Here is a 26,828-nt window from a genome sequence, read left to right as displayed (position 1 = left end):
TACTCGCCCTCTCATCTCTGTTGCTTGTTCTACCTTTGTATTTTAGTTACCCATTATGGCACTGCAATGTGTTTTTACCTCGTTTATAAAATTATTAATTTCTGAATACAATTTGTACATTTCTACATATTAATGGTTTGTTGTATGGGGTGACATTTTAATTGCCCTTAACTTGTAGTGGTGTAGGAGTCTTGTCATTACCTAGGCAACTATCTGTAGCACTTATATATTTTCCAACAACATTTTCTTGCTATAAAAAGTCAGAATTATACTCCTCCATAATTACTGTAAATTCTCCTTCAGTGATAAAAAGCTTACTAAATTCTGTACGGAATTAATTTATTTAATTTCCACTTCACCAAGTCCTACTTTGTTTCCATTTAATTTATTTTAGTTCGACCTTCAGTTTGGCAAGGTTTGAATCACCAGACGAGGTTTTAATCACCAGATTAATCACCAGATTCAGACCTTGAGTCAATGGTGATATGGTAACACCCTCGTCTGGCATGCAGGAGGTCGTGGGTTCGATCCTGACCATGATGTCTCTATATTTGGAGTTTGTGTGTTCTCCTCGTGGTCACGTGGATTTTTCTCCAGGTCCTCTGGTTTTTCCTTCCACGCTTACAATCAACGTGCATTTAAAGTATTTGGCTGCCACTTTGTTGAGTTATCATTTGGGGTCAGGTCGCTTCTGAAAAAGAGCTTATATAGCTTAGTGAGCCGTACCTGGCAAAATACAAATAGTTTATAATTTAGTTGAGTCCTTGAGTTGTGTATATTGAACACATTCCTGCGGAGGGAGCTGGTAGGAACGTTGGGTTGCTCGGTCAATGGCCAGGGTCAATGGCGGCGTGGTGTATTCTGCAAATATGGCCGACTGAGGGCGGGCACAAGTGAGTAGGTTAAAGGTTGAGTTTTATAAGGGCACCACGGGGTGACCAGCCCCTCCCCGCCCTCCCCTCTCCACCCAGTCCCACCCCTCCCATTTTTGGATTCACGACGGATGGACACAATAATCCCCTGTGGGCTGGTGTAACCAGGAGGTTCCTACCAGTATGATTACATCCAGAAAGTGTCCTGTTCACACCCAATGACTCTGAGAACCCAAAGCTCCTTCACCTATTCAGCCAATGCTAGGGGCGTTGTGGACTTGGGGCCATTGTTTAATCTTGTCGGCCAGGGCCTATTGACCATACTTTACCATGCTGGTCAGTGCAGGTAAATCATACCTAAAAGATGGGCATTGTCTTACATTTCTCCCCAACGCTGTCCACCCAGGAGTATATATATATGGTTACATGACAGTTACACGGAAGGTCGCGGAGTGTGTGGTGAGATAAAATGTGGGTACTCTCACCTTTTCAAATATGTCTGGCCAGTGGAGAAGAGTAGGCCAAATACCCTCACAAGAGGAGCTCTATTGAGGAATCCGGTTTGGATTAACCACACGTATTTCTGGTGAACATGCAAACAAAACATGCTTTGATAACACTGGTCAACACACTTTTTCTGGCATAAGTTATTCCAACGGGGTTAAGGTAATTTCGGGGTGCTGATTCCAAATCTGGCATCAGTTTTTGTCTATCACATCAGGTTTTTGAGATATCAAATATTGCATTTTCAATAAAAACTGCAGAATAAAAATATTAAATAAATGTGGATATCTACATAAAATTATATTATAAACACACTATCCTACAAATACAGCACCATATTTTAACACTAAAGCAGTCACTGACTCGCAACAACTTGCAATCATAAGTGACAGAGTTAATTTCGGGTAAAATCAATGAAAATGGGGTATGCCGATAGCATAAAATGAGATGTGATAGAGCAAATCTGAGATCAGATTTGGAATCAGAACCCTGAAATTAGTCTAAAATAGTCTAAAACAGCTGCAAAAGTCCAGGCCAGAAAAAAATGTTTTTTGTTGTTGTTGACGAGTGTAATATAATGGCATTGTGTTTGAAACCGATTAGCCTACGCCAGAGACAGCCTTCTTCATGGCCTTGTCTCAGCAGTGTTAAACCAGAGAACATCAAAAGGCGAAGAGTCAAAAGGCGAACAAAGTCAGAGCATGTGTGTTTGTATGTTCACCGCAGGTACGTGTGGTTAATGCAAACTTGATTCATTGCAAAATGTTTCAGTTTGGTGTTTGAACATTTTAACACCTGTTTAATTTCCAGAAAGGGTAAAACCAAGTCTTATTTTTCAAACTTTGATACTGGAAAAAAAACGGTTCCATGATAAGCACAAGCAGCATGTTACTAGTTTACTACATGAGAGCACGATCACGTTGACTTAAACTATGAACTATTCCATGAATACTCTTATTACAGCTCCTTGCAGGACTAATACTGAAATCACAACTACTATAATCACCCAGGAATGTTTGTCCTTAACGCTCGTGACGTCACTCCACATCGACCAGCCCCCCTCATGAATATTCATGAGCAGGTGACGTCCTCCAAATGGACACCACCCCACCCCTCCTCATTCATAATCATGAGTGGGTGACCCATTCAGACGCTGTCGCCTCGACAGACCTGGTTTTCACCTGAGGACGGCTGCTTGCGTTGTGGCCGAAACGTCGTGAGAATTGTTTTATTATGTTTTTATTATTTCATTATTTCCCTTCTACGTGACTTTACCGAAAGAACCAAGAAGATGAGTGGGTGACGTCACTCATTATGGAGTACTCCCCCCCCCCCCCTCACTAATAATCATTAACAGGTGAGGTTCTCCAAATGGACCCCCCCCCCTGCCATTCATAATAATTAGCGACTGACATCACTCCACATGGGGGGGGGGGGCGAGGCGCCTCCTCCCCCCTCCTCGGCGTCAACTCACAACCCTCACTACAAAGGCAAAACCCTCACTACGTCACGTGATCTCCGTCACGCTGTTGAGACATCAAAGTAAAAAGGACGTCATGATGAACAAGGGATTAGAACCTTAAAATGAAATAACTCTGTGTCACCGCGGCCCTACAAATTGCACACGAATTGATGCAATGAATATATCACGTCGCGGTCTGTTTTTTGCTTGCAAGTTTCAGATTTATTGCAATACACCTGTCCTTGGACGGGCAAAAGGCTCGTTATAATAAAAATGAAAGAATCTAAATATGAAATAAATTGTGTGCCAAACATGTTTTAAAGGTCACATGATGAGATAATAAAAAAAAACATTTTGTGCTTTGGAAGATAATGTATGCCTTGGAATGTCTCTGGTAAAGGTGCAAAACTAATTAATCACTTGTCATATAATAATGTGGCAAGAAGTGTGATAAGAAAATAATGAATCACGCACCATGGAACGTCCCCCGATAATTATTATTAGGTAGGGTCGTTACTTCAGCAGTTTTTTTTCTTGCTGTGTTTGTCCCACCTGATGACGATTGCTTGTGTTGTGATCGAAACGTCGTGATCTATTATTTTTCTAGCTACGTGACTTTGCCGAAAGAACCAAATAGTATGGATTCCTTGCAGTCACGAAAGATTCAAATCAACTTGCAACCATTGGCGACTTTTGTCCTGCAAATCCAATGTGCTAAATATTACACTCCATGGCATTGCCATGATTCGTGATCGGTATTTAGAGGGAATGCAATGCTCTGATACGTGCATTGTCTTTGTACTGTTCGCCTTTTCGCGTTCTCTGCTCTGACACAGCTGGTGAGACTGGGCCATGAATACGTCTCTAGTGTAGGTCAATCACTTTCAAAGACAATGCCCATATATTATCAGAGCATGTTTGTTTGCGTGTTCACCGCAAGTAAGTGTGATTAATGCAGACATGATTTCTTGCAAAAAGGTTTCTATTTTGTGTTTGAACATCTTAACACCTTCTGTTTTATTGCCATGAAGGGTAAAAGCTATTCTTATTTTCATGCTTTAACGGTGTTTGCATGTGCGGTTGCACGCCCCTGAAACGACTCACTGTTATATGCACTTGCAAAAGTGCTGACTGCTCATGTTCTGCACAATCCCTGAGCGAAAATCTCTCTGCCAAGGAAAAAGACACAAGGTTATTCCCTTGTGGCAAAATAAAGCCTTCCTTCAAGATCCATCGGAATTAAAGATGCAATTCACGTTTGCAAGGCTGCTTCAAATAAATGATAAAAAAAATTACACGATATATGAATGCATGCCGTTCGTTTTGGTTATTCAAACATTTGCAAGCATTTTTCGGCTATCCGTTTATGTTCAGCAGTGTGAAAGTGATGGTGGTGCAAGCTTTGTCAATTTTTACAGAGCACATGGAAAGCTCCAAAGGAATGTTGTGGATACGGAGCTAAAAAAAGATGACATGCGTATTTTTTTGTTCACATTCATCGCGGTTGCAGATTTAAACAAGAACGCGAGGCATAAACGAAGGATGGCGAATCGATCCCACAAGATTTGGCATCGGATAAAGTGAATGTACTCCCTATATATTGTTTCCAACTATAAAGCGAAACATTTAGAGGCGCAGCCCTGCAATATCTTACTCATGCCACTGCTGGCAAGGGCCTCCACTAGAAGGAGCTCAAGAGGGCGTTTGACCTTCCTCTTCCACTTGACTCCACCACATTTGAACTGCAAATCAACTCTGGTGCACCGATTTGTACTGCTGGGTGGCTGGCTGTAAGGACATTGCTCATTGTATCAACTACCATGGTGGAAGATAAAACTGGCAAACGCTGGATGTCCAGTGAGCTAATCATTATGCCACAGTAGCATCCCCCCAAAATATGATGCGTATAAATCTATAATTGAGACATCACAGAATTGTCTATATTTTTTATGTAATGAAGACCAGCTACGCGTTTCGAACAACTCTCCCATAAAATCATGTTATTATAGAATAGTAACAAGAATACAAATGCTAATGATTTCCTACAAAAGCTCTACTGAGTTTCAAATAATACTTTTCAGGAGGATCCTGTATTGGGATAAACAGGCAATTATATTTAAAAAATGTTTTTTACAATTGCTGTGCACGGACACGAAAAACACATCACAGAGCTATTTATTCAATCTGGCCCCTGAGCCTTTGAAGCCTGCCACTTCTAAACGGCTCGCAACCAATCTTCATCCATCACTGCAAACATCTTAGCTGCACTAATCGGGTGTTAGAGGGGAATATTCTTGACCTGGCAACATCATGATCCTAATTTTGGTACTCATTCGCTTCTATGACTGCAAGGGCCTCTCATAATCCTGCGTGATGGGATGGCCAAAAATCAACTCTTTGAGGTGTTGGTCTGAACAATATTGGTGCCACATGTTCAGTCCATTTGAGGCTGGTGGAGCAGAACAGGACCGAAAACATTGTACGTTGCAATGTGGTAACCACATGGTATTCAAGGCCTGATCGGAGTCATGCCTTCCTACACACCTTTGAATGTTGTTATTTCTCATTTCGAAAAGGGACGGAGCACATCTGAGAGGGCATCAGCCAAGTGTGCAGGCCCTAGATGGATTGTTACATCACAGGATCGTGTGATGATCATTTATTTGCTGGATGGGATCTTACCTGACTGGCCGTTCCAGCTTCGTAAAACATGGACAAGATATATCCAGCATTAGCCTGCCCCCTGCTCGTTGCAGCTTACAGGTATCCAGTAGCCAGGCTCACACAGCTCTAACAACCCATTGAAAACCTCGGGTCCTGATTCAATACATCAGCTCTACAACACTGGCTGATGCTCAGCAACCTACGACTCAACCCTTCAAAGTCCGAGGTCATGATTCTTGCAAATTGTTTCAACGTACCAGTTTCCATCGCCATGGCGAGATGATTCACACGTAACAACCTGAAGCTGTTTACGTATGACATTTGAAAAACATCTCACCTTTGAATCACGTATCAGCGAGCTGAACCGGTCGCGCATTCGCCACACCCGCGCTCTACGTCACATCAGACATAGTACAGATAAGGATGTCGCTGAAGACCATCGCGTGGAGTGCCGTTTGCTACACACCTTGACGATGGAAACTTTCTGCCGTACAATATTAGGAAGCCACTGGAGCATTGCAACTTTTTCATCTAGATTGACAACTAATTTATTTTGAACTTCTATTCGTGTTTAGTTTGTTGTTCTTCCCCCACACCTCCAATTACGTGTTCTGTGTGTGTGTATATATGTATGTTGAACTTATTTCACAATGTACTTAGTCAACCGTGCTACATACAGGGAGGGGGAGAGGAGAGAACAAACTAAACACGAAAAGCACTTCTAAAGAAATGAGTTGTCAATCTAGATTTAAAACTGCATAGCACCAGTGGCATCCTAATATCAGAAGGAAGAGTGTTCCAGACGGGAACAGAGGTGCATCTGAAAGCGCACAATGCAGTGACTGTCTTTCTTCAATGGCTAGCCAAAAAGCCACTGCGAGCATGACTGGAGTTTGCCTGATGGTTTATGCTCTTTGATTGATAGATTTGCAGCCTTTCATTTATAATCATATTTGCATTTAATTTCCATCTCTCAAACTAAGCCATACCCGTGTTCTGAATGGAACTTTCACAACATATCATCACTTAAAAGCTCTCTACAATGAATGATATTATCAAGTGGGTGGTAACAGCTGTCCAGTTCCGGTCTTCTTCTTCCACGTGTTTGTCCCACTCATGTGGGGTCTGCTGTCCTTGCCAACCCTTTCCACGCTGTCCTGTCCTGTGCCATCTCTCTTTCCACTCCTCGGGCCACCGTGTCCAATCGCACCACATCGCCCCACACCCCCCATCTCTTCTTCTCCTGCCTTCCTCTTGATCTCTTTCCTTCCACTTGCATCACTTGCACCTTCTGACCCACATTATGTTCCTGTTGTCCCAACACATGACCGAACCACACCAGCCTTTCCTCTCTCATCTTCTCTGTGATTTTTACCACCTTGAGTCTTCCTCATTTCTCCATTTCTCACCCTGTCCTTCCTTGTTAAACTCAACATCCACCGCAACATCCTCATCTCTGTGACTGCCACAGCTTGGTCCTCCCTCTTTCTTGTGCCCCAGCACTCGGCCCCATACAACAGCACCGGCCTTACCACCGTCTTGTACACTTGTCCCTTCAACCAAACTGGGACCCTCTTATCGCACGCCACACCAGTCATCTCGAGCCATTTCAGCTATCCAGCCCTTGTTCTCATCTCTCCTCCTAGTGATCCATCAGCACACATTGTTGCACTCAGGTACTTAAACTCGTTCATCTTCATTAACTGATCACTTCCAATTTGCAATCCTCCTTCTACCATGTACTCCGTCTTTGTCCGACTGATCCTCAACCCATTCACTTCAACCTTGTGCACCAAAATCTTCAAAAAAACTTCCACTACCCCTCTGCTTTCACCGCATAGCACAACATCGTGTCCAGCTCTGGTGTAAAGAACAATTACCAGATGTAGCTGTTGCTGGCGAGTCGCTGAGTTGCAGTCATTGAGACAACCAGCAAATTGAAATATATTTCACGAGAAGGTCTGCAACGGCCAGTCGGTAAGCTGAGCGTATGTATGTGTAGTGATGTATATTGAGTCACTATGGAGTCTAGCGCCAGCTATTGGAAGAAGAGTGGTAATGTGCATGTTAGCATCTCTCTCTGGCACTAGAGTGTGTATGGCATAAAAGCGGGCCCGAGGGGGGAATGCTTCTGGTGACGGCCAGAGAGGGAACTTGAGGACATGATATTCTGGGTGAACCCGAGAGGGCACGTGACCAGGAGAGGGTAGCGAGGGGGGCCAAGGGGTGGCGAGAGAGACACGTGACATAAGGCCCAGAACCTTCTAGTAGGATCTAGAAGAGGGTGTGGCCTAGGGCGGGGCCAGGCCATGCTCAGGGGCATAAAAGGGAAATCCCGAGCACTGATCCAGGCCGTCTTCTGGAATCAACCCGCCGTGCTATGTCTCCTCGATCTTCGGTCGAGGAGACAGTAGTACGATACTGATCTGACCCGATTATGTAGTTTCCCGTTGTGGTTTAGTCGCTAGTGGAAGTTAGCTACCACCTATGTCGTTATCCCGTACGTTTATGTAGTTACCCAGTCGGGGTGTTGTAATAAACGTGTTGCCTCCAAGTTCTAGTGTGTGTCTCCATGGATGCCACTACATTTGTATTGATAGTGGCAGAATACTGGCATACAGAGCTCACCACAATCTTGAAACACTGATCAACTATTTTATGTAATTTAAATTGCAGCAGATACCTCTGGTTCCACTATTCAACAATAAATCTGTCCCTCATGTAAGAGAAGCATGAGAGTGTCATCCAGGTCAAGGTTTCATTGTGCCCATTTTGTGGTTTCAAAGGCTCATTACCGTGAATCTGAAGGGCCCCCTTTTATGATTACAAAAAGGTTCCTATTATGCACTCAATGGACACGTATTGTGCTATTTTCGTTGAAGATAGTGCTACTAAGGCTGGCACCCCCTCTGCTCCTCTGTCCATGCTAACTCTAGCCTTTCACCTACTCTTTTTACCTCCATTTAGCGCTTCCCACTCTGCCGTCTTCTTTTTATTGTCTTCCTTAGTCTATCTTTCCACTTTTAAATGTTTTTATTTATTTTACCAGGTAAGGCCCACCGAGCTATATTACTCTTTTTCAGAAGCGCCTTGGCCACAAATGATAGCTCAACAAAGTGGCTTATCGCATGGAAACTTATAGCAGCCAAATACTCTAAATGTGTGTTTAGAAATGTGGAAGTAAAAACCGGAGGACCTGGGAAAAAATCCACACGACCACGAAGAGAAACATGCAAACTCCAAACATACAGGCGTCAGGGTCGGGATCGAATCCACGACCTCCTGCATGCCAGGCGAGAGAGTCAACATCTCGCCACTGTGGCACCTCTATCTAAAGAATGTGTAGTTGCATTTATGTTCCTGTGCTTCAAACGTTTTTAACATAATCCATTCCTTATCCTCTGTCTTCTGACCACTCAGCCTATGATATTCAAGTCTATCTTGATCTAACAGGCATGATGATGAACAAACTGGCACATCTAAAAGTTTAACCGGTGGCTTGACCTCACCCAATACTAGGTGGCTCTCTGCAGCTGCAGTCAATGCCAAATGTACTATACGACACATTGAAGTCACAAACTCACGCTTCAGCCGTGACACAAACCAGTCCCCTTTACCATAAGGCATGCAGGCCCACAAACAAGCTACGGCCTCACGAGTGTCATTTGTAAGTGGCAATATCATCTCCACCGCTGATCACCCCCTCCAGCATTGGTCTATACTCAACGTGCTTCTCCATCCTGGTTCAGAGATGGCCCTGAGTGTTCACCACATCTCGTCACAAACCTCTTGTTTACAAACAAAATCGTCAAAATTTTTATCACCATCCATATCTGCCTATCAAGATCAACCACTGGTGATTCCATCTTTCCCAATGCCTTGTTCACCATCCTCTCTCCCACCTGTCACACCCCTCGGGGGTCAGAGCTCTGATACTGGAGTCACCAAATAAAGCATCACCTCTTGACTTCTTACCTGTTGTTACCTTTGAGCAATGTGCAGCTGAATTCGTAATAATGTTTAACTCGTATTTCAAGCACTTTTTTAAAGTCTGGTCCATTGCCTTCTTCTCTAAAGCTTGGTCAGGTGACCCCCTTACTTAAAGAGCTAGGTTTGAATTGCTAACCATCCAACTAATTACCACCCCCCATCACAAATGTGTCAAAAGTCTCAAAAACTATTGGAGTCCTGTGGCAATAATTAAGAACCACTCCATCTCACCCCGAAGTTCCTATCCTTTTAATAATCTTATTGTTCAGGTCACTCCATGAAGACTTCTTTGTTCCAGATCTTTCATGACATTGTATCCCTCATTGAATGCAAATCCTTCGTCGCATTGGCTGCGCTCGGCATGTCCACTGCTTTTGATAACATCAACCACACTAAACTCTTCTAGCGCCTGGTGACTTCGCCATCATTGGCCTTGCGCTTCTGTGGATTAAATCCTATCAGAGAAGACGCTCCATTATCACAGTTGGCAACTGTGTATCCACGCTCTCCATATTAACTGCTGAGGTCCCACTAGGATGTGTACTCAGCCATTTGCTTTTCTCAACTTACATCTCACCTATTGACAACCCTAATTGACAGCTAATATCACATCTACCCCACATGGCACACGCATTTACACAGTGTAAGTTCTGGTTCATGGGCGACTGAACAACAAACTTACAATGCTGGTTTTAGTCTCAACACCTCTTTCTGAATGCATCTAAGTCCATAGTTCTGTTTCTGGTTATAAGACGAACTCTCCAAGTTTACTCATCGCTGGTCTTCTGACCCCTCCGCCAGACCACCTCAATATTCTTGGCGTCACTGTCGACTCCACCTCATCAATGAACAATAATATAATCGGCTTAATCAAATCGTGCAACTACCATCTTAGGGACTTCTGGAATATCTGTCCATTACTGACTCCTACCTCGACAAACACCATGGCTGCAGTACAGTATTATTGGTTCTCGTCTTGCATACTGTAATGCCACTCATATCATGCGGGCATCAGCCAAAAACATAGACTTCAAAGACTATGAAACAATCTCTGTCACGCGCTGTCCTGGGTATTGCCAAGGTCGCACAAAACCCTCCTGCTGCGCTCAAACACTTGCACTGGATGCCCATCAATCTAGGGATTGAAGTTCAAGATTGTCGCCTTTTGTCATCATGCTCCAATCCAAGGTCTTCCACATTATCTGGCTGTCCTCCTCAAAAACACGGGCCTTAGTCAAACCCCCGTGTAGGTAAGGACCTCGTCCCTCAACTCGCTTGCTGTGCATCTAACCAGGACTGTTTTGGCCAAGCGCCTTTTCTCCTTGGCTGCTCCCTTGATCGTTTGGAATTGCATCCCACTATGTGTACACATAATCACATCCACCGCTGCTTTCGAGAGACGGTTGAGGGCTCACCTATTCCATCGGCCAAATGAGGAGGCCCTGAGCCGGGCTCCGGGATTCCTAGTCACGACTGGAAAACTGTCTTGCCTCTTCATGAAAATGTTCACGTTGTAAATCGTTTCATTATCTCTTCATTCAAAGCTTTCGTGACTGCAGGAATTCACACTCTTGGGTCTCGATTTAAAGCTTTCGTGACTGCAGGGATTCATCTTCTTGGTTCTTTCGGTAAAGTCACGTAGAAGGGAAGTAATAAAACATAATAATGTTTTATTTTTATTATTTTATTACTTCCCTTCTACGTGACTTTACCGAAAGAACCAAGAAGACTCTTGGGTCTGTCGGTCAAGTCACGTATATACAAATAATAGATCGCGACGTTTCGATCGCAACACAAGAAATCGTCTTCAGCTGAATCATCTTCTCCCGAAGACTTGACCAAAAGACCCAAGGGTCGATACTCTTTGGTTTTTTCGGTAAAGTCACGTAGGTAAAAAATAAAATTAAAATAAATTAAATCACGACGTTTCGGAGGCAACACAAGCTTCCGTCTTCACTTGATCCAGTAATTTTGCTGTGACGGTGCCACCTGAAGACGGAGCTTGTGTTTGTGATTTAATTTTTTTTTACCTACGTGACTTTACCGAAAAAACCAAAAAGTATGGGCCCTTGCAGTCACGAAAACTTCAAATCTAGAACCCAAGAGTACGTTTCATTATCATTTCATACTTTGTTAAAATAATGTTCTCTAGATATCGCCTTTGGGGTTCATTTAGTACATTGTTTTTTAATAATTGTCTTCCTTGTGTTGATATTGAGAGACAATTTTCACAAATTCGCTGATTGTGGTTCTGACTCATAGCTTCCTCAGACAAATAAGACAAAAAAACCTCCGGTAATAAGACCATGCCCAGCGAATGGAACATTATCAATCAGAGCAATATTATACAAAAAGGCAGCTCCATGTCATGCAAAGTAATGGGGAGTAAATCTCTCCCACCCACACAAAGTGTGTTTTTTTTTGTGTGGCAAGGAAAATGATTGGGACAAAATCTCCTAAAATTGGACGCCCCAACATTGTCAAGGTCTAAGCATCATGATGGATACACACCTCGATGTGTCCACGTGGCTTCCTATTCTTCTTTAGACCTGTCAATTCCTTTCAGTCTTGACACATTTCTCCTTCTGGGGGTCTAAGGAAGTTCAAATTGTACGTATTTATAATATGTAGGGAGTTATTTATTTATTTGCTGGGGAAGACTTCTGGCTATTGATTTGACCCAACTTGAGGCCGACCACTGTGACTTAGGAGGTTTATTGCCACGTTTCCACTGCACAGAAAGTCTGTAAATTAACTTTCAAACAAATGTTTATCCCCAGGTTTGGCACACTGAGCTACATAGCTCTTTTTTACAAGCGACCTGGCCACAAATGATAGCCCAATGTCTTTCTACGTAAATTTATAGCAGCCAAATGCTCTAAATGCACGTTTCTAGATGTAGAGGGGGAAAAACAGAGATCACGGGGGGGGAGAAAAATACACGCAGCCTTGGAGTAAACATGCAAACTACAAACATACAGGCATCAGGGTTGGGATTGAACTCACGGTCTCTTGTATGCCAGGCGAGGTAGTTAACATCTCGCCACCATGGCGCTCCAAGCAATTGACCAACTGAAGTTTAATTCAAGTCGACCTTTGACATTGTCTAGCCAAGCTATCGTAATTGAATAACATCTAGCTCCATACATGAGAATTGCGATGCCATCATGCTGTAATGGTTCGCACATTGGACTAGAAGTTACTGGTTCAATATCATGCCATGGCAGTTGAAATTTTAAATCCCACTGTCCACCCAGCAGCATACATGGGTAGACCCACAGTTTGATCGGCGGGTTGCGTGTGGTGGGTTGAGTAATGTGCAGTTACTCCCACCTCTTCCAAGACGTCTGGCCAGTGTGGAAGAGTAGGCAAAATACAATTCATAGGAGCTCTCCAAAGCTCCCTCTAATGGTGGCAATTCTACCAGTAGTGGTGTGAGACATTGCAGGGCTGCACCTTTACATGCATCTTACATGGAGACTTGCTCCTTTTTTACTGCACACGTGTGACGGGAAAAATGGCACTTTGAAAAAGTGACACCATTTTGATCGGCATGCCTGAATTCAAGAAAATTAATTTTAAAAATCCCAGCAAACATGTTTTTCATGGCGTGTGCTAGTTACGTTATCATATACAGTACGCATAAAATACAGTTGCAGCAATGTTATGAACAATTGCCCTTCTTTCCCGAGTGAGAAATTTCCATCCAAAAGGACATCTTCCCAAGTGCTCGTAAGGGTTTCTTCGGCAAATTGAATCCCGCACGTAACACAAACAACAAGTTCCCTAGCGGTTGAACACAACACAATTAAAACTACTGAAAATTCTATGAACCAAAAAAAGTTACCCAGTTTGTAAATGTCGGCTGTTGAAAGAGAAGATCATAAACATTTGAAACATGATGAACAAGAGAAGTCATGTAAAACGATAATTGCGACAAGCGGGGAAGAACATTTTAATATACACAGTTCCTCCAGCGCCCCTGCAATGAAGCATTGCACAAGTGTAAGTTTGCATGAGCTAACGTCACCAGATATTCTCCCACTTATTGAACTGACAGACCTTTCAAGGCATAGTGAGACGTGGCTGTAAAAGCAAGGGCCAATAAATATAGTTTTCTAAAGTCCACATGTGGTCCAGGCATCAGGGACTGTTTATTGTGATACGCAAACCCCCATGTCTGGCTAAAGGTCAGTTACGTTACTTCGCTGGATCCTGTCTCGGAGAACCGTGCTTCCATTTACCCTCCTCAGTGCTGTCAATTCATTTCCTCATCATGTTTTACAGAACATTTTAGAATGCAGACCATGGGTGTTAATTTTTTATGCTACATTTTTTTTACATTTAGTTGAGTGTTAATGTTTTTTTGCTGTGGCAAAAAAATACATTATTCAGATTTCCTAAGTGTAGTACATTTCAAAATGTTGTAATGAATAGATTACATTATTTAGTGTCAGTATGTAAGAATTCAACATATTTCCTTACTTGTTATAACTTATCACATTCAGCACATGCATGGATATATGTTGAACTTATTTTGCACCGTCTATAGCCAACCGTTCTAATTGGAGGTGCAGTGATGCATATATATTATTCTGAAGGTCAGCATTTACATTTTATAATCCTTCATTAGTATAGATTATCAATCGACAGTCTTTTTACACGTGTAAAATGAATAGCTAAACACAATTTGGAACATTTAAATGGGTTCCAATGCATTTATATTCCCTTGTATAAATTGTGGACAAATTTACAGATTTGATCCACCCCATTTTGACAGAAGTTATGGGGGTCACCGCTTCCAATGCGTTAAATTGCCATTACAAAAGCATTACATCTTAAATACCACGGTGGTGGGCTATAATCTGCAAGATCAGTGCCAAAGCCGGTGGCATTGGTTGCGAGTGGCTCCCTGTGGCAAGTAAAATGTTCCGTGGCTCATTGCGAGCAGCTGTTCCCATTTTTGAAAGCTGTCGATGCATATGCAGCCGACACCGAAGCGTGCGAAAAATAAGTTCGGCTTATTGTCGACAGCCGTTGGGCTTCACGCGAAGTCGCCGCGCAAACACCTGGCGCAGGTTGTACGTCATCAGCACGCTGTCAAGCTGATAGCACGCATCATAACCATGACAGCTGCGGGGCACTTAGTGGAAATGAGTCAAAAGGTCAAAGTGATTTCCTGATCAAATGCGCATTGAGGCAGTGCTCATATCTTGTTAAAGCCGCGAGAGGCAGCCGCGGAAAACAAAACATGTCCACGTTTCTCTGGCGGGGGGGGGGGACGAGTGTATGCATACGGCAAACACTGCTGATTTCCACACGCAAAAAGTGCCACTCATTTGAATGACCCAGGAGGGACAATGGGCCGAGTTAACCCACAATAAGTGAACCACTCGCTCTGCCGTTGAACTCTACCTGGCAGGATAACGGAGGTTTATGCAATGCAAAGGTAACACGGGCGCGCACAATGGCTGCGGATCAACTAGCGAGATGCACATTTCGTGTTCAAAGTCATCGCCCCGGTTTTTAGCGGCGACAACCCATGGTGATAACGTTTCGCTTGCATAGCCTTGGCTCAAAAAAGTTGAGGTACGGGTGCAGCCCTGCAATAGCTTGCTCACACCACTGCTGTTGGAAGGGATCTCCACTAGAGGGAGCTCTAGAGAGGCCCTCTAGAAGGCATTTAGCCTACTCTTCTACAAACGGTCAGATATCTTGATAGAGGTGAGAGTGCCCACACTTTACCTCACCACACGCAATCTGCCGATGGAGTGACTTTGGTGTAACCATTTATAGGTGCTGGGTGGACGGAGGTGGGGAGATTTGAGAAACTTTGCAATGGTGGCAACTGCCGCGGCCGGAAATTAAACTGGCGACCTCTGTATTGCAAAGTCCAGTGTGATAAACCATTCGACCACAGCAGAATCCACCTACAACGTACATGCTTGAGAAGTCACTTTTGATGTTAAGTGGGATTCTCCCGTTTCTATGCAAGGGAGATGAGAAAATGTGACCGATGGGTGATGTGCTAGTGAGTGACTGGTCAAGTATTTAGAAATGTAACGGAAATTGCTAATATGTTTGAGCCGCACTTGATCGTCTCACCAACATTTAAGAACACATTCGTTTAAGAATAACACCGTGCAGAGAAGCTGTGTACAAGAGATGTGCTCCTGATTTCTAGATTAGTCACAAAACGTAGATTTCGGATGATCCAAAATAAATGTAGTTGCGGATTGATCCAAAAATGTGACGCCACAGAAGTGACATCACCTCAATAGTATAATGTGTCTGCTTTTGCTCATGTAAGTGCTGTTGCCGGACATGATTTTTATAATCTGCCAAATATCTTTCGCGTAATATATTAAAAATATGTAAAACGCTTCACGTTAAAACGTATGTTTTACGAATGACACTTTATGTAAAATATTACAATGAATGCATTAACGTCTAAAACGACAACAGAAAACCTTAGTAACATTCCATAATTCGCATAAAAACCATACTAATGAAATCCAAAACTGGGCATAGTAATACATATTTCTTTTTAAATCCTAAACTCATTCCTCATCTGTTTTCTTCCATTGTTTGTCGGGAACGTGCACGTGTTTAAATGAATGCATTCAGCTGCGTAAGCAAGCAGCCTACCTGCCTTGTGGCACGCCAGTGTGCAAAAATTAATATGCATCATGTGATCTGCTCGCTGCCTTTCCCACCAACCCCATTGATCAACCACTCGCCCACAACAAGTCCACCTGCATTCTCATGCAAGGTCGTTTACATGTTCCACGCGCCTGATGGTTGCTAAAACGCGTCCAACGCGACTGTGCAGAGCGTTGATCAAATTGCATCGTGCTCCCTGCGTTATTTTGGGCAAAGACAAAGATCCCCCAGATCGACTTTAAACGCAACTAGTAGGACACGTGCTGTTAGCGAGCGCCTATGAAGGAAAGCACACGGCACCCACGCATGTTATGACCCATGGGGAAGATGCAGTTTTGTGGCTACCGAGTGCAGTGAGGGAGAGAGTGAAGGGAGAGCGAAGAAAGAAGGGAGAAGGGAGGCCGGGATAGATGGGATTAAAAAAAAGATGCGGGGCACAGAGGGGAGAGGCAGGCCGTGGAGAGAGAGTTAACGTCATGCCGTAGAGACGAGGAGAGAAAGGCACAGAGACACGGGAGACAATGAGACAAGGAGAGATAGACACAACGGTTGCGAGAGAGAGCGAGACAGACAAGGAGAGACAGTTTAAGTTCACATGATTTGTTACACGTGTAATGAGTGACTTCCACGACACATCGTATAGAGAGTTGTTATTCTTTATTCTCACACTGGGCACAACACAGGCCAACGCTGGTTCTTCCTCTCACCGAATATAGCTCAAGGCAATAACACCTCTACCGGCTACACGCACAGCCGATCACTCAGCGGGGTCCCCTCGCCCTCACTCGTCTCCGCCGCTGGCTGGCGGCGTGACGATGACGGCGATGGAACTCACGCAGGAGATCTTCCACGTGGCCAGACGACAGAGAGAGATGTGGGCGAGCAGCGACGTAGCCAGGAGCCAGGACTCAGGACCCCACACACGAGCCCCGAGCTCCGGGTCCGCTCCTCCTTATATCCCCCCAGGCGTGGCTAAGCCCCGCCTCCGGCCACGCCCTCTCGTGGAACCTTCGAGCAGGTTCTCGGAGCATCTCGGTTAACCCCACCTGTTACCTTTGCCCCAGGTCCGCTTCCTTCCCTGATTGGCTGCTACCTCTGTGCCTGCACCCGTGAATCCCTTCCCAGGCCAGCAGGTGTCACTTTGTCATGTCAGCAGGTGTAGCCCTGTCATTACACACGGATGGTCTGGTGTAGCCAGTCACCCGGCCATGTTACGAGTGAGATCCGCGGTGCGTGAGCACAGCAACGACAACAGCCGACAACGACGTCGATATTGCAGAGAACGAGTACAGGGTCCATTAGGGATACTGCACAACTACCAAACGAGGTGTTTAACGGTCATAAACGAAACTCACACTCAAGTAAAAAAAACAGTGCAAGTGAAACATGAAGTGTTAGGTTCATGTGCACATACGTCTAACAGTGACATAAACTCACGCAAATCTAAAAATACAGTGCAAACGTGTGGGAACAAGAGGGGCCAGAAGGCGTTCGTTACAGGTGCGAGTATGCTCCGTGCTTTGGTTTAATATTGCAGTAAAGAGTGAGAGTGGTGGGAGGATGGGAGATAAAGACACAGACAATGATTCATACTCTGAGTGCAACGTCGAAATACGGGAATGAGTGAGATTGGGATGCTGAGTTAGTGGGTGCGTGTGGGTGGGGAGAAATGGATGGAGGCATAGGGGGAGAGACAAAAGGAGTGGGAATTGAGGCACCTGGTGAAAGGGAGAGTTTTGGCAGGAGACGGAGGTGGTCTTCATTTTATGAAGTAAAGTGGTGATTCTTGGTGTTGGTGAATTGGACGGTGTGTGCATTGACAAAGCCAAAGTGAAAATGGTGAAATGGAGGTGGTGTTACTGACTTTGAGCTAAGTGGCGATTTTTGATATCGGAAAATCTGAAGCAATATTGAATCCATATTCTTGGATCTTTCGGTAAAGTCACAACGCAAGCAGCCGTGCGTTGTGGCCGAAACGTCGTGAGAATTTTATCTTATTATGTTTTATGTTTATTATTTCCCTTCCAAGTGACTTTACTGCAAGAACCAAGAAAATGAATCCATGCAGTCACGAAAGCTTTAAATCGAAATTAAATATTGAATCGTTGCAGAATCCAGGCTTATTGTGGTGATGCTGTATATATTATCGAATCATTGCAGGGTTTGGGATTGCTGAGACGAAGCCGTCTACAATACTGGATCGTTGAGGAATTTGGAGTTTGTCGCTGTGCTGTATATATTATCCAAGTGTGGCAGAACTCAGTGTTATAGTATTGTGGGACCTTACATATCTGAGAATTGTATGGCCACTGATCGCATCTCATTCACGCGTGTCGGGGAATACGTTTTTCTTTTACATATAAAAGGGGGAAAAGGGAAGGATCGACTCGTACTCAATACGAATAAGCATTGGTAGCATATGTTATCCGCAAGCGAGCAACACTAGACACAAAAAAGCAAAATGTTTACCACACACAGAATCTCTTTGCATTTGAATGAGTGACCCAATGTCACGTGCGACGCACATACACAATAGATCTATGAATGTTCCCATGCATAGCATGTGACGAAGAAAAACAGAGCCGTGACATGCTGTTGGGGCAAGTGCTGCTATGCGAGCACCTATGAAGGCCGGAATGCCACACGAGGGGGTGGCTGGCCAGCACCACGCCCGGCCGCCATTGTATCCCCAGTGGCGATGATGTTTACACACCGCACCAGGTACTCATTTGAGGCTGAGTAGACCTAGGGGAGGCCCAGGACCCGCTCAAATAATCGTCACTGTTCTTGGGCCCGAATGGGAATCGAACTCTGGTCATTGAATTCGTGGGGCAGTGCTCCAACCGCTGAGCTCACCACTTCCCTATAATATATATGCACCGTATGTTGAACTTATTTTGCACCGTACGCAGCCAACCTTGCTAATCGAAGGTACGGGGGGCAGGACAGATAATGTGACATGCACACACACACACTCACAAGGTACCTATCAACCTGTGCTCTTATGTCATGGTGGGACAGGTACGCGTAAGCACACACCCACACGCGAGACGCCTGGGCAGTTTAATCAGCACGTGGGACACGTTTTGCAATCACCGGTCGAAAGCAACGACTCAATTTCTAACGTACAAATGAGAGGAGGTTTCAAATTGGTAAACTCGGGGAGGACTCATCCGTGGTGGGTCGCGAGAATTGCAGTTTAGAGAACCCCTTGCTGCCGTCGATAAAAAACAAAAACCATGCGCACGTGCGGGGCTTGAATTCACCTAGCTCTGGAAAATGTCCCTGCCCCACCTACCCCTCTTCCACCAGCCCTCCCCCCCTCCCCAAGTTTTGTAGGAATGGTGGAGGTGGGCGGGGGAAGGGGTGGGTGGGGGTGAGCAGAATCTATCCCATGACAAATGTATCCCTGTGTGTGTGTGTGAAAGCCGTGTGCGCGCGGTGTGTGTGTGTGTGTGCGTTGTATGTGTGTTGTGTGTGTGCGTTGTGTGTGTGTGTGTGCGTTCTGCGTGCGTGGCATCTCACCTGACGATCACGTACATGACCAGGATGTTCCCGACCAAGCCCACCACGCACACGATGGAGTAGAGGGCGGTGATGACCACAGCCACGACCAGCGAGGTGACGTGGGGGTCGTCATCGTAGTCGTCGTCGTCGTCAAGCATGTCGTCGCTCTTGTTGCACAAGAAGGCCAGCTGGTGGTGAGGTGTGCCGTTGTCAGCCAACGACGAGAGGTGATGGCTTTGGTTGCACTCCCACGCGTAGCCCGGCCCGCTGTGGGGCATGTGGATGCCTCCGTGAGAGAGCGCCGTGCGCCCAACGAGATCCGTGAGGTTGGACATCTCTGTGTGTCTGTGAGTGTGTGTCTCTCTCTCTGTGCGTGTGTGTGTGTGGAGACACAAACGAGTAAAACATTAAATAACGTGAAACAACCTGCACACGAACCCCCCCCCCCACCACCATCCACCCCCCACTCACCGATTGTCGCAAAGGGGAATGAAATGAAGGAACGCATGCCCCGAATGATTGCACGAGGCTGCAAGCGGGCACCGCAGGCGAACGGGCAAGATGTAATGGAGTGATAAGGAGGCACTCTGTTGGGGAGCTCAATTCCTTAAGGGTATTTCAGGGATTCTATTTGCATGCTGGTTTTTTTTCTAGTACGTTAATTGCACGATTACGCAGTGAATTTAGATTTACGAATTATAACAATAGACTGTATGTACTGCATACTATAGTATTCCTAACACCACCCCTCCCCTCCTACCAAAAAACAAACAGCCCCCCTATTTCCCCCTTTAACTCCCTATTCCCTCATTTACCCCCTCACCCTTGCAACAGTCCCCCTTCTTTGAAGATCCAACCTGAATAACGAAAGCTATTTGGGGAATAAGTCACCACAACGACCATTCAAAATCCACACTCAGCGCAGGGTCTGGCATTTTACTCGCTCGACAATGTTCCAGCATCGTACGCCAGACGAAACTCAATTGATCGGCACACAATCCGAACGGGGAAACACAACATTGCGCGGAAGAAGATAATAAGATGATGGGCTTTAGGGGATAACACATGGAGAAAGAAACCACCTTTGATACAACCGAGAGCAAAGATGATCGGAGCAGTTGCGGCTGTATTTGGAACCCGGTCGTCAAAAAATAAAAATGTGTGCATCACACGCAACGCCGGCAAGCACACAGAAGCTACACACAGCCGGCAGCGATCCTGTATACACCTATAATAAGCACTTCAAAGAGTCACCCATTACTAGATCTGGCATTGCAATGCGCATTGCTTAGCTGTTATATGTGTGCGTGCGCGTGTTAGGTGCGTGTGGTTCCTTACTTGACGAAACACTGAGCAGCGGACCGGCAGACGCAGGATGAAGACGGAGGTGAGGGGGGGGAGCTGAACTGCTGGCGACAAATTTTCACACTTTGAGAATTATGCGCAGGAGACACGCACATACGTGAGCGAGCAGCGATCAAATAAACAACTGCCGCAACGCCGCTCGAGGAAGAATATTAGCAATAGGCTGGGCGTTGGGGGGTGGACGTCCTCGTGGAAATAGGTGGAGGAAGACAGCTTCTCTTGACACAAACAATACACCCCCCTCCCTCCCTCCAACCCCCACCCAAAAAAATAATGCGTCTACTTTTTTTGCGTCTTCTATTTATTTTGAGAATTACTGCGTTTTCTTCCCAAATGTTATTTTTGCCGTGGGGATGGCCCAACGCCGGGTGGAAGCCAGCCAGCGTGCGAGCGAGGGATCCTTTTTTTTTGTTGTTCGCGAATGGAGCTGTGAAGCCTTGCACGGAGGAGGAGGGAGGCGCTCCCGAACAGCTCCACACTTTATAGGGCGCGGCGGTTGGGGGGGCCCCGTGACGCGGCGCGTTAGATGCCCTCTCCGCAACTCTCTATACAATTCATCATCGTCAGCAGCAGCGGCAGCGGCGGCGGCAGGCATCATCATCAGCCCAAGATCAATCCACTGCTTGGCATGCAGGTTTCCCCAAGCCGTCGCCATCTCTCACGATCCTGCTATGTTCATCATCATCATTGCGATAATTCACCGTTTATCTCATCGCGTCGTCTCATCCGTTTGACGTCCTCTCGATCGCGTTTCATGACTTGGAATGGGTGCAGCTGCGTTATTTATTATTGGACCATCGGCTTTCATCCCTTCATAATACTCAGCCATGGTCAATTCAATGCTAAATGCAGGCCGTGACCATCTTTAACGATCCTAAGATGTAATAATCAACCTACTAATCCACCTAGCGCCTGCTGATATCATCATTTCGAACGCATTCCGTTTCATTCCACGGCTGCTACTGCGTCATTATTCTTGACTACCAACCATCATGTCGAAATATGTATGTTGAACTTCTTCCACACCGTACGTAACCAACCGTGATAATAATCGGAGGTGCGGGGAAGGACAACAAATAACCGCCCTTAACAGTTTGAAGGATATAATTAACCTTTGTTTTCTAATCAATGGGTTCCTCTTTTTTATTCCATTCTTGTCAATGACCACGTTTCTGAACGACGTCGTACAGATACAGGGGGTACAATACGGGTGGAATTGTTTACCTCTTATCCGCGACGAGTGTGTGTGTGTGGGGAGATCCCATTGTGGATAAGCAAGTGAATTCGAGGCGTTACATCATCTTGCCATTTACGACTAGAGCCACACCATCGCAGATAATAGTGTGGATATGTGAATAAAAGGGTTAAACCATCAACCACACCCTCAAGACATTTACGAGTTGTTAACAGGGCTGCTATTCTGGGGGGCTGTATCAGTTTTTTTTTACCCTGCTTCTCTCCGATTATTATCTGCTATATTAACCCCACATTGTCTGGCTGATCTGCTAATGATATTCCATAATCTGTGGATCGGCCTTCCGATTACATCCACGATTTTGCAGATAGATATAAGGAGCCAAACAATGGCCACTAAATGATTCCTATAGTTTTCACAGACTGGTGAATAATTGAATATAACATTACCCAGGCATATCAGGAAAACAAGTCCTTTCACCCCCCCCCCCCCCCCGTTAACTAATTTAGTTGATATGTGATGGGATTCCCTGACATTGTCGTGTAAAATAGGAGCTCCATCTCCATTAAATATACATTCACGTACATCAATTTCAATGGCGCAGTGCTCAGTGTGCATGCATCATTGAACCCCTTATCCCACTAGGGTAGATAAAATCAGTACTACTTTGGCGAGTCAATGTTTATGGATAGTGCCCTCTTATTTTTCACCATGATCCTCCCTCATCACAGGAATGTGGAATTACCATCAGTGTATGTTAACAAGAGATGAGCTCCTTCGAGCAGAACATCTTAAACTACAATATCACTATACTCTTTGGTTCTTTCGGTAAAGTCACGTAGGTATAAAATAAAATAAATCACGACGTTTCGGGCGCAACACAAGCGTCCATCATCAGGTGGGAAAGCATGATCTGCTGCTGAGGCAGTACTGTTGTTAAAAGGTTTGAAATGGATGTAGCCCAAGGGTCATAAAGAAGTGGCCGGAGCGAATTATGTTAATGTGAGAAAATAGCATGATGTTAATGTGAGAGATTAGCATGATGTAAATGTGAGAAATTAGAGGGCACGGAAGTGGCTATGTTAATGTGAGGGATCAGCATGATGTTAATGTGAGAAATTAGCATGATGTTAATGTGAGAAATTAGCATGTAAAAGTAAGCTAGGAGAGTGGCCTCTTAGACGAGGGCGCAGAAGTGGCTATGTTAATGTGAGGGATCAGCATGATGTTAATGTGAGAAATTAGAGGGCACTGAAGTGGCTCTGTTAATGTGAGGGATCAGCATGATGTTAATGTGAGAAATTAGAGGGCACGAAAGTGACTATGTTAATGTGAGGGATTAGCATGATGTTAATGTGAAAAATTAGCATGGCATTAATGTGAGAAATTAGAAGGCACGGAAGTGGCTATGTTAATGTGAGGGATTAGCACGATGTTAATGTGAGAAATTAGAGGGCATGGAAGTGGTTCTGTTAATGTGAGGGATTAGCATGATGTTAATGTGAGAAATTAGCATGATGTTAATGTGAGAAATTAGAGGGCACGGAAGTGGCTATGTTAATGTGAGGGATTAGCATGATGTTAATGTGAGGGATTAGCATGGTGTTAATGTGAGAAATTAGAGGGCACGAAGTGGCTATGTTAATGTGAGGGATTAGCATGATGTTAATGTGAGAAATTAGCATGTAAAAGTAAGCTAGGAGAGTTGCCTCTTAGACGAGGGCACGGAAGTGGCTATGTTAATGTGAGGGATCAGCATGATGTTAATGTGAGAAATTAGAGGGCACGGAAGTGGCTATGTTAATGTGAAAGATTAGCATGATGTTAATGTGAGAAATTAGAGGGCACGGAAGTGGTTATGTTAATGTGAGTGATTAGCATGATGTTAATGTGAGAAATTAGCATGTAAAATTAAGCTAGGAGAGTTGCCTCTTAGACGAGGGCACGGAAGTGGCTATGTTAATGTGAGGGATCAGCATGATGTTAATGTGAGAAATTAGAGGGCATGGAAGTGGCTCTGTTAATGTGAGGGATTAGCATGATGTTAATGTGAGAAATTAGAGGGCACGGAAGTGGCTCTGTTAATGTGAGGGATCAGCATGATGTTAATGTGAGAGATTAGCATGTAACTGTAGAAAAGGAGAAGAAGAACGGCCTCCTCTCCGAGGGAGTGCAACCCAACGGGTGTAATCCAAAGGGCCTGTGAGTATGAGAGTGCAATCCAAAAGACATGTGAGCATGAGAGCGCAATCCAAAGGAACGAGAGTGCAATGCAACGGCCATGTGAGCATGAGAGATCTGAGAGAGAGGCATAGAGAGAGAGAGGCACAGAGAGTCGAAATAACAGCTGACATAGGCAGGTTGGATGGAAACATCACAGTCAGTTAAGACTTTACCTGGTTAATAACGTCCTTCCAATTACATTATTACTAGCCTGTATTAATACGTACATACATCCAACCTCCCTCCATGATACATCTATAAACACATCCATCCAATTACACAGTTGATGTATTAAGCATGTAAATGCAACGGCATCTCGATAAATCCATAAGCCATTCAATAAATCCACCTCCCAATATAACCATCAGTTCATTCATCCAAGCATCTATATAGTACGTACATCTGGGGCAATGGCATGGCTCATTAGTAGCATGTTTGCCGCATGTAGCAGAGGTTCGTGGTTCGAATTTGGCAGGTGGCCCTGGTTATTACTGCGTGTGTAATAACCATAATATACGCGCCGTCTGCTTCATTACAAAAGTTGTAGGCCATTGTGTGCTGGCACCATGGTCAAAATGTGTCAACTTTGAAAAATTACCTGCAAATCACTCACTTGGGATTGCAACGTAATTACATCAACCTCGACTGTGACAACTGCTGCAGACGATGGACGTGAAACGTAGCACATCTCGTGGTGGTAGCCTTACGCTATGAGATATGCACGGATATGAAATGTACTACATTTAACATTTTCACCGATTGTGGCATACGAACACGATCGAACTCAACAAGAAACCATGAATCATAGAGGGGCAGCGTTCGGGGCTGAATATGTACGTATGGAAACGATTGTCGTCCCAAAAAATAATCGCAGGAATTTGTAATAATTAATTGATATGCGTGTTTACAGTCGAGAATTTGTTGATACGTGATGGGATTCTCCAACAATTTTTTTTGGGTTAGATCGCGTAAATATAAATTTGTCGTTAAACCCTCCACCATCGCACACAGCCAATTAGTAAGGTTTGTCAATAAAACAGAACGTGCCAATTCGTTACTAGTACAGCACACCGGTGTGTTGGAGAGCAAGTCATTGGAACTAGCATCATCAGGCCGACAATCAGACAGCCACCGATCAGGCGAAACGTCGTACTCAGATTGTAAATGTTGTGGATTTGCTCTCCAACACACCGGTGTGCTGTACGAGTATCGAATTGGCACGTTCTGTTTACGTGACAACCCTTACTAATTGGCTGTGTCGGGTGATGGCGGGTTTAACGACACATTTATTTTTTACACGATCTAACCCAAAACACCTACATTATGGAAACTATTGGTCCCGAAACCCTACGTGTTCAACTGTGTTTACGGTATTTATACCTATGAGTACCTGGCTTGTAATTGTCCTAAACATACATATTACTATTTATGAAAATGCACGTGGAAACAGAATGGTTGTTAACATCTTATGCAATGCACACAGCCCATAGAATTGGCCGGTAATCACTTGTAATTATTTATGAAAATTGATCCAACCTTTAATGAGCCTGTGTATACACACACGCATGCACTCAATATACATATATTACATGCAGATTATATACTGCATACTTCAGCAAAAGTTGATTGGGTCATTGATCTGGTTGCGCAATGGTTCACTGAAATGTGAAAATACAAGCATTTAGAATTACTCTTGTGGGATTTATGCCTCGGTGAGGATTAATACGAGAAGCAACAATTAACTAAATTGGCATGCCGTGAGCAATCCTCTAACCAGAATAATTTCAACATCATTCGAGTCACATATTAGTATTTTCAAAAGTGCATTTTTCTCTCTCCGTGTTATATCTCTACAGATATTTCAGTCGTGCATGCGTCATTGACCTCGACTTGTATACGTACTCTGTAATGTTACGTCCTGCGTGTTAGAATTTGGTCATTATTGGTTACCAAGGGGCACCCACCCCACGTTTTATTTGTTGTTTTTTTTCCAGTGGGAGGGCACAAGTGGCGCATTGGCCAGGTGGTGTTTCGTGATTTATTTGACATCAAACACCACGACCCTGGCCAGCTGCGATGCTCCTTCCGGGGAGGTTTGGGTGGTGATCATAGACTGGGAAATTGGCAAGGATGATTGGTGTTACTCACCCATTGGGAGCCCTTAGCAGAAATTATGTTTGTGGGCCCCCCTCCCCTCCCACGCCTCCCATCACTTACCTTTCAAGTTATTAGGTCCCAGCGAGATGACAGAAGACATGTAGACAAGTGATGTAGATGTAGTGGTAGAGAAATGTAAATGAATAGTCATAGAGGAGAGCTATTCGGACGACATGGTGCAAAGAGATTGATTTACTTGTCATCGTGTTGATCAAGATTGGAATTT

General features: G+C 44.5%; 1 protein-coding gene across 1 annotated transcript in view; it reads right to left on the bottom strand.

The window, feature by feature from the left end:
• Positions 1 to 20,018, bottom strand: part of LOC144717893 (delta-type opioid receptor-like) — a 58,040-nt gene extending 38,022 nt beyond the window's left edge. Inside the window, exon 1 of the mRNA XM_078593662.1 lies at positions 19,681 to 20,018. Within this exon, the coding sequence (XP_078449788.1) occupies positions 19,681 to 19,997 (317 nt within the window). The 5' untranslated portion in view covers positions 19,998 to 20,018. The remainder of the gene's footprint in view (positions 1 to 19,680) is intronic.
• Between the last annotated feature and the right edge of the window lie 6,810 nt (positions 20,019 to 26,828).

Source organism: Lampetra planeri, chromosome 4 (genome assembly GCF_965212315.1).
Source record: "Lampetra planeri chromosome 4, kcLamPlan1.2.h2, whole genome shotgun sequence".
Lineage (NCBI taxonomy): Eukaryota > Metazoa > Chordata > Hyperoartia > Petromyzontiformes > Petromyzontidae > Lampetra > Lampetra planeri.
The sequence above is the reverse complement of the archived record's forward strand: the minus strand, read 5'-3'. Positions and strand labels throughout refer to the sequence as shown.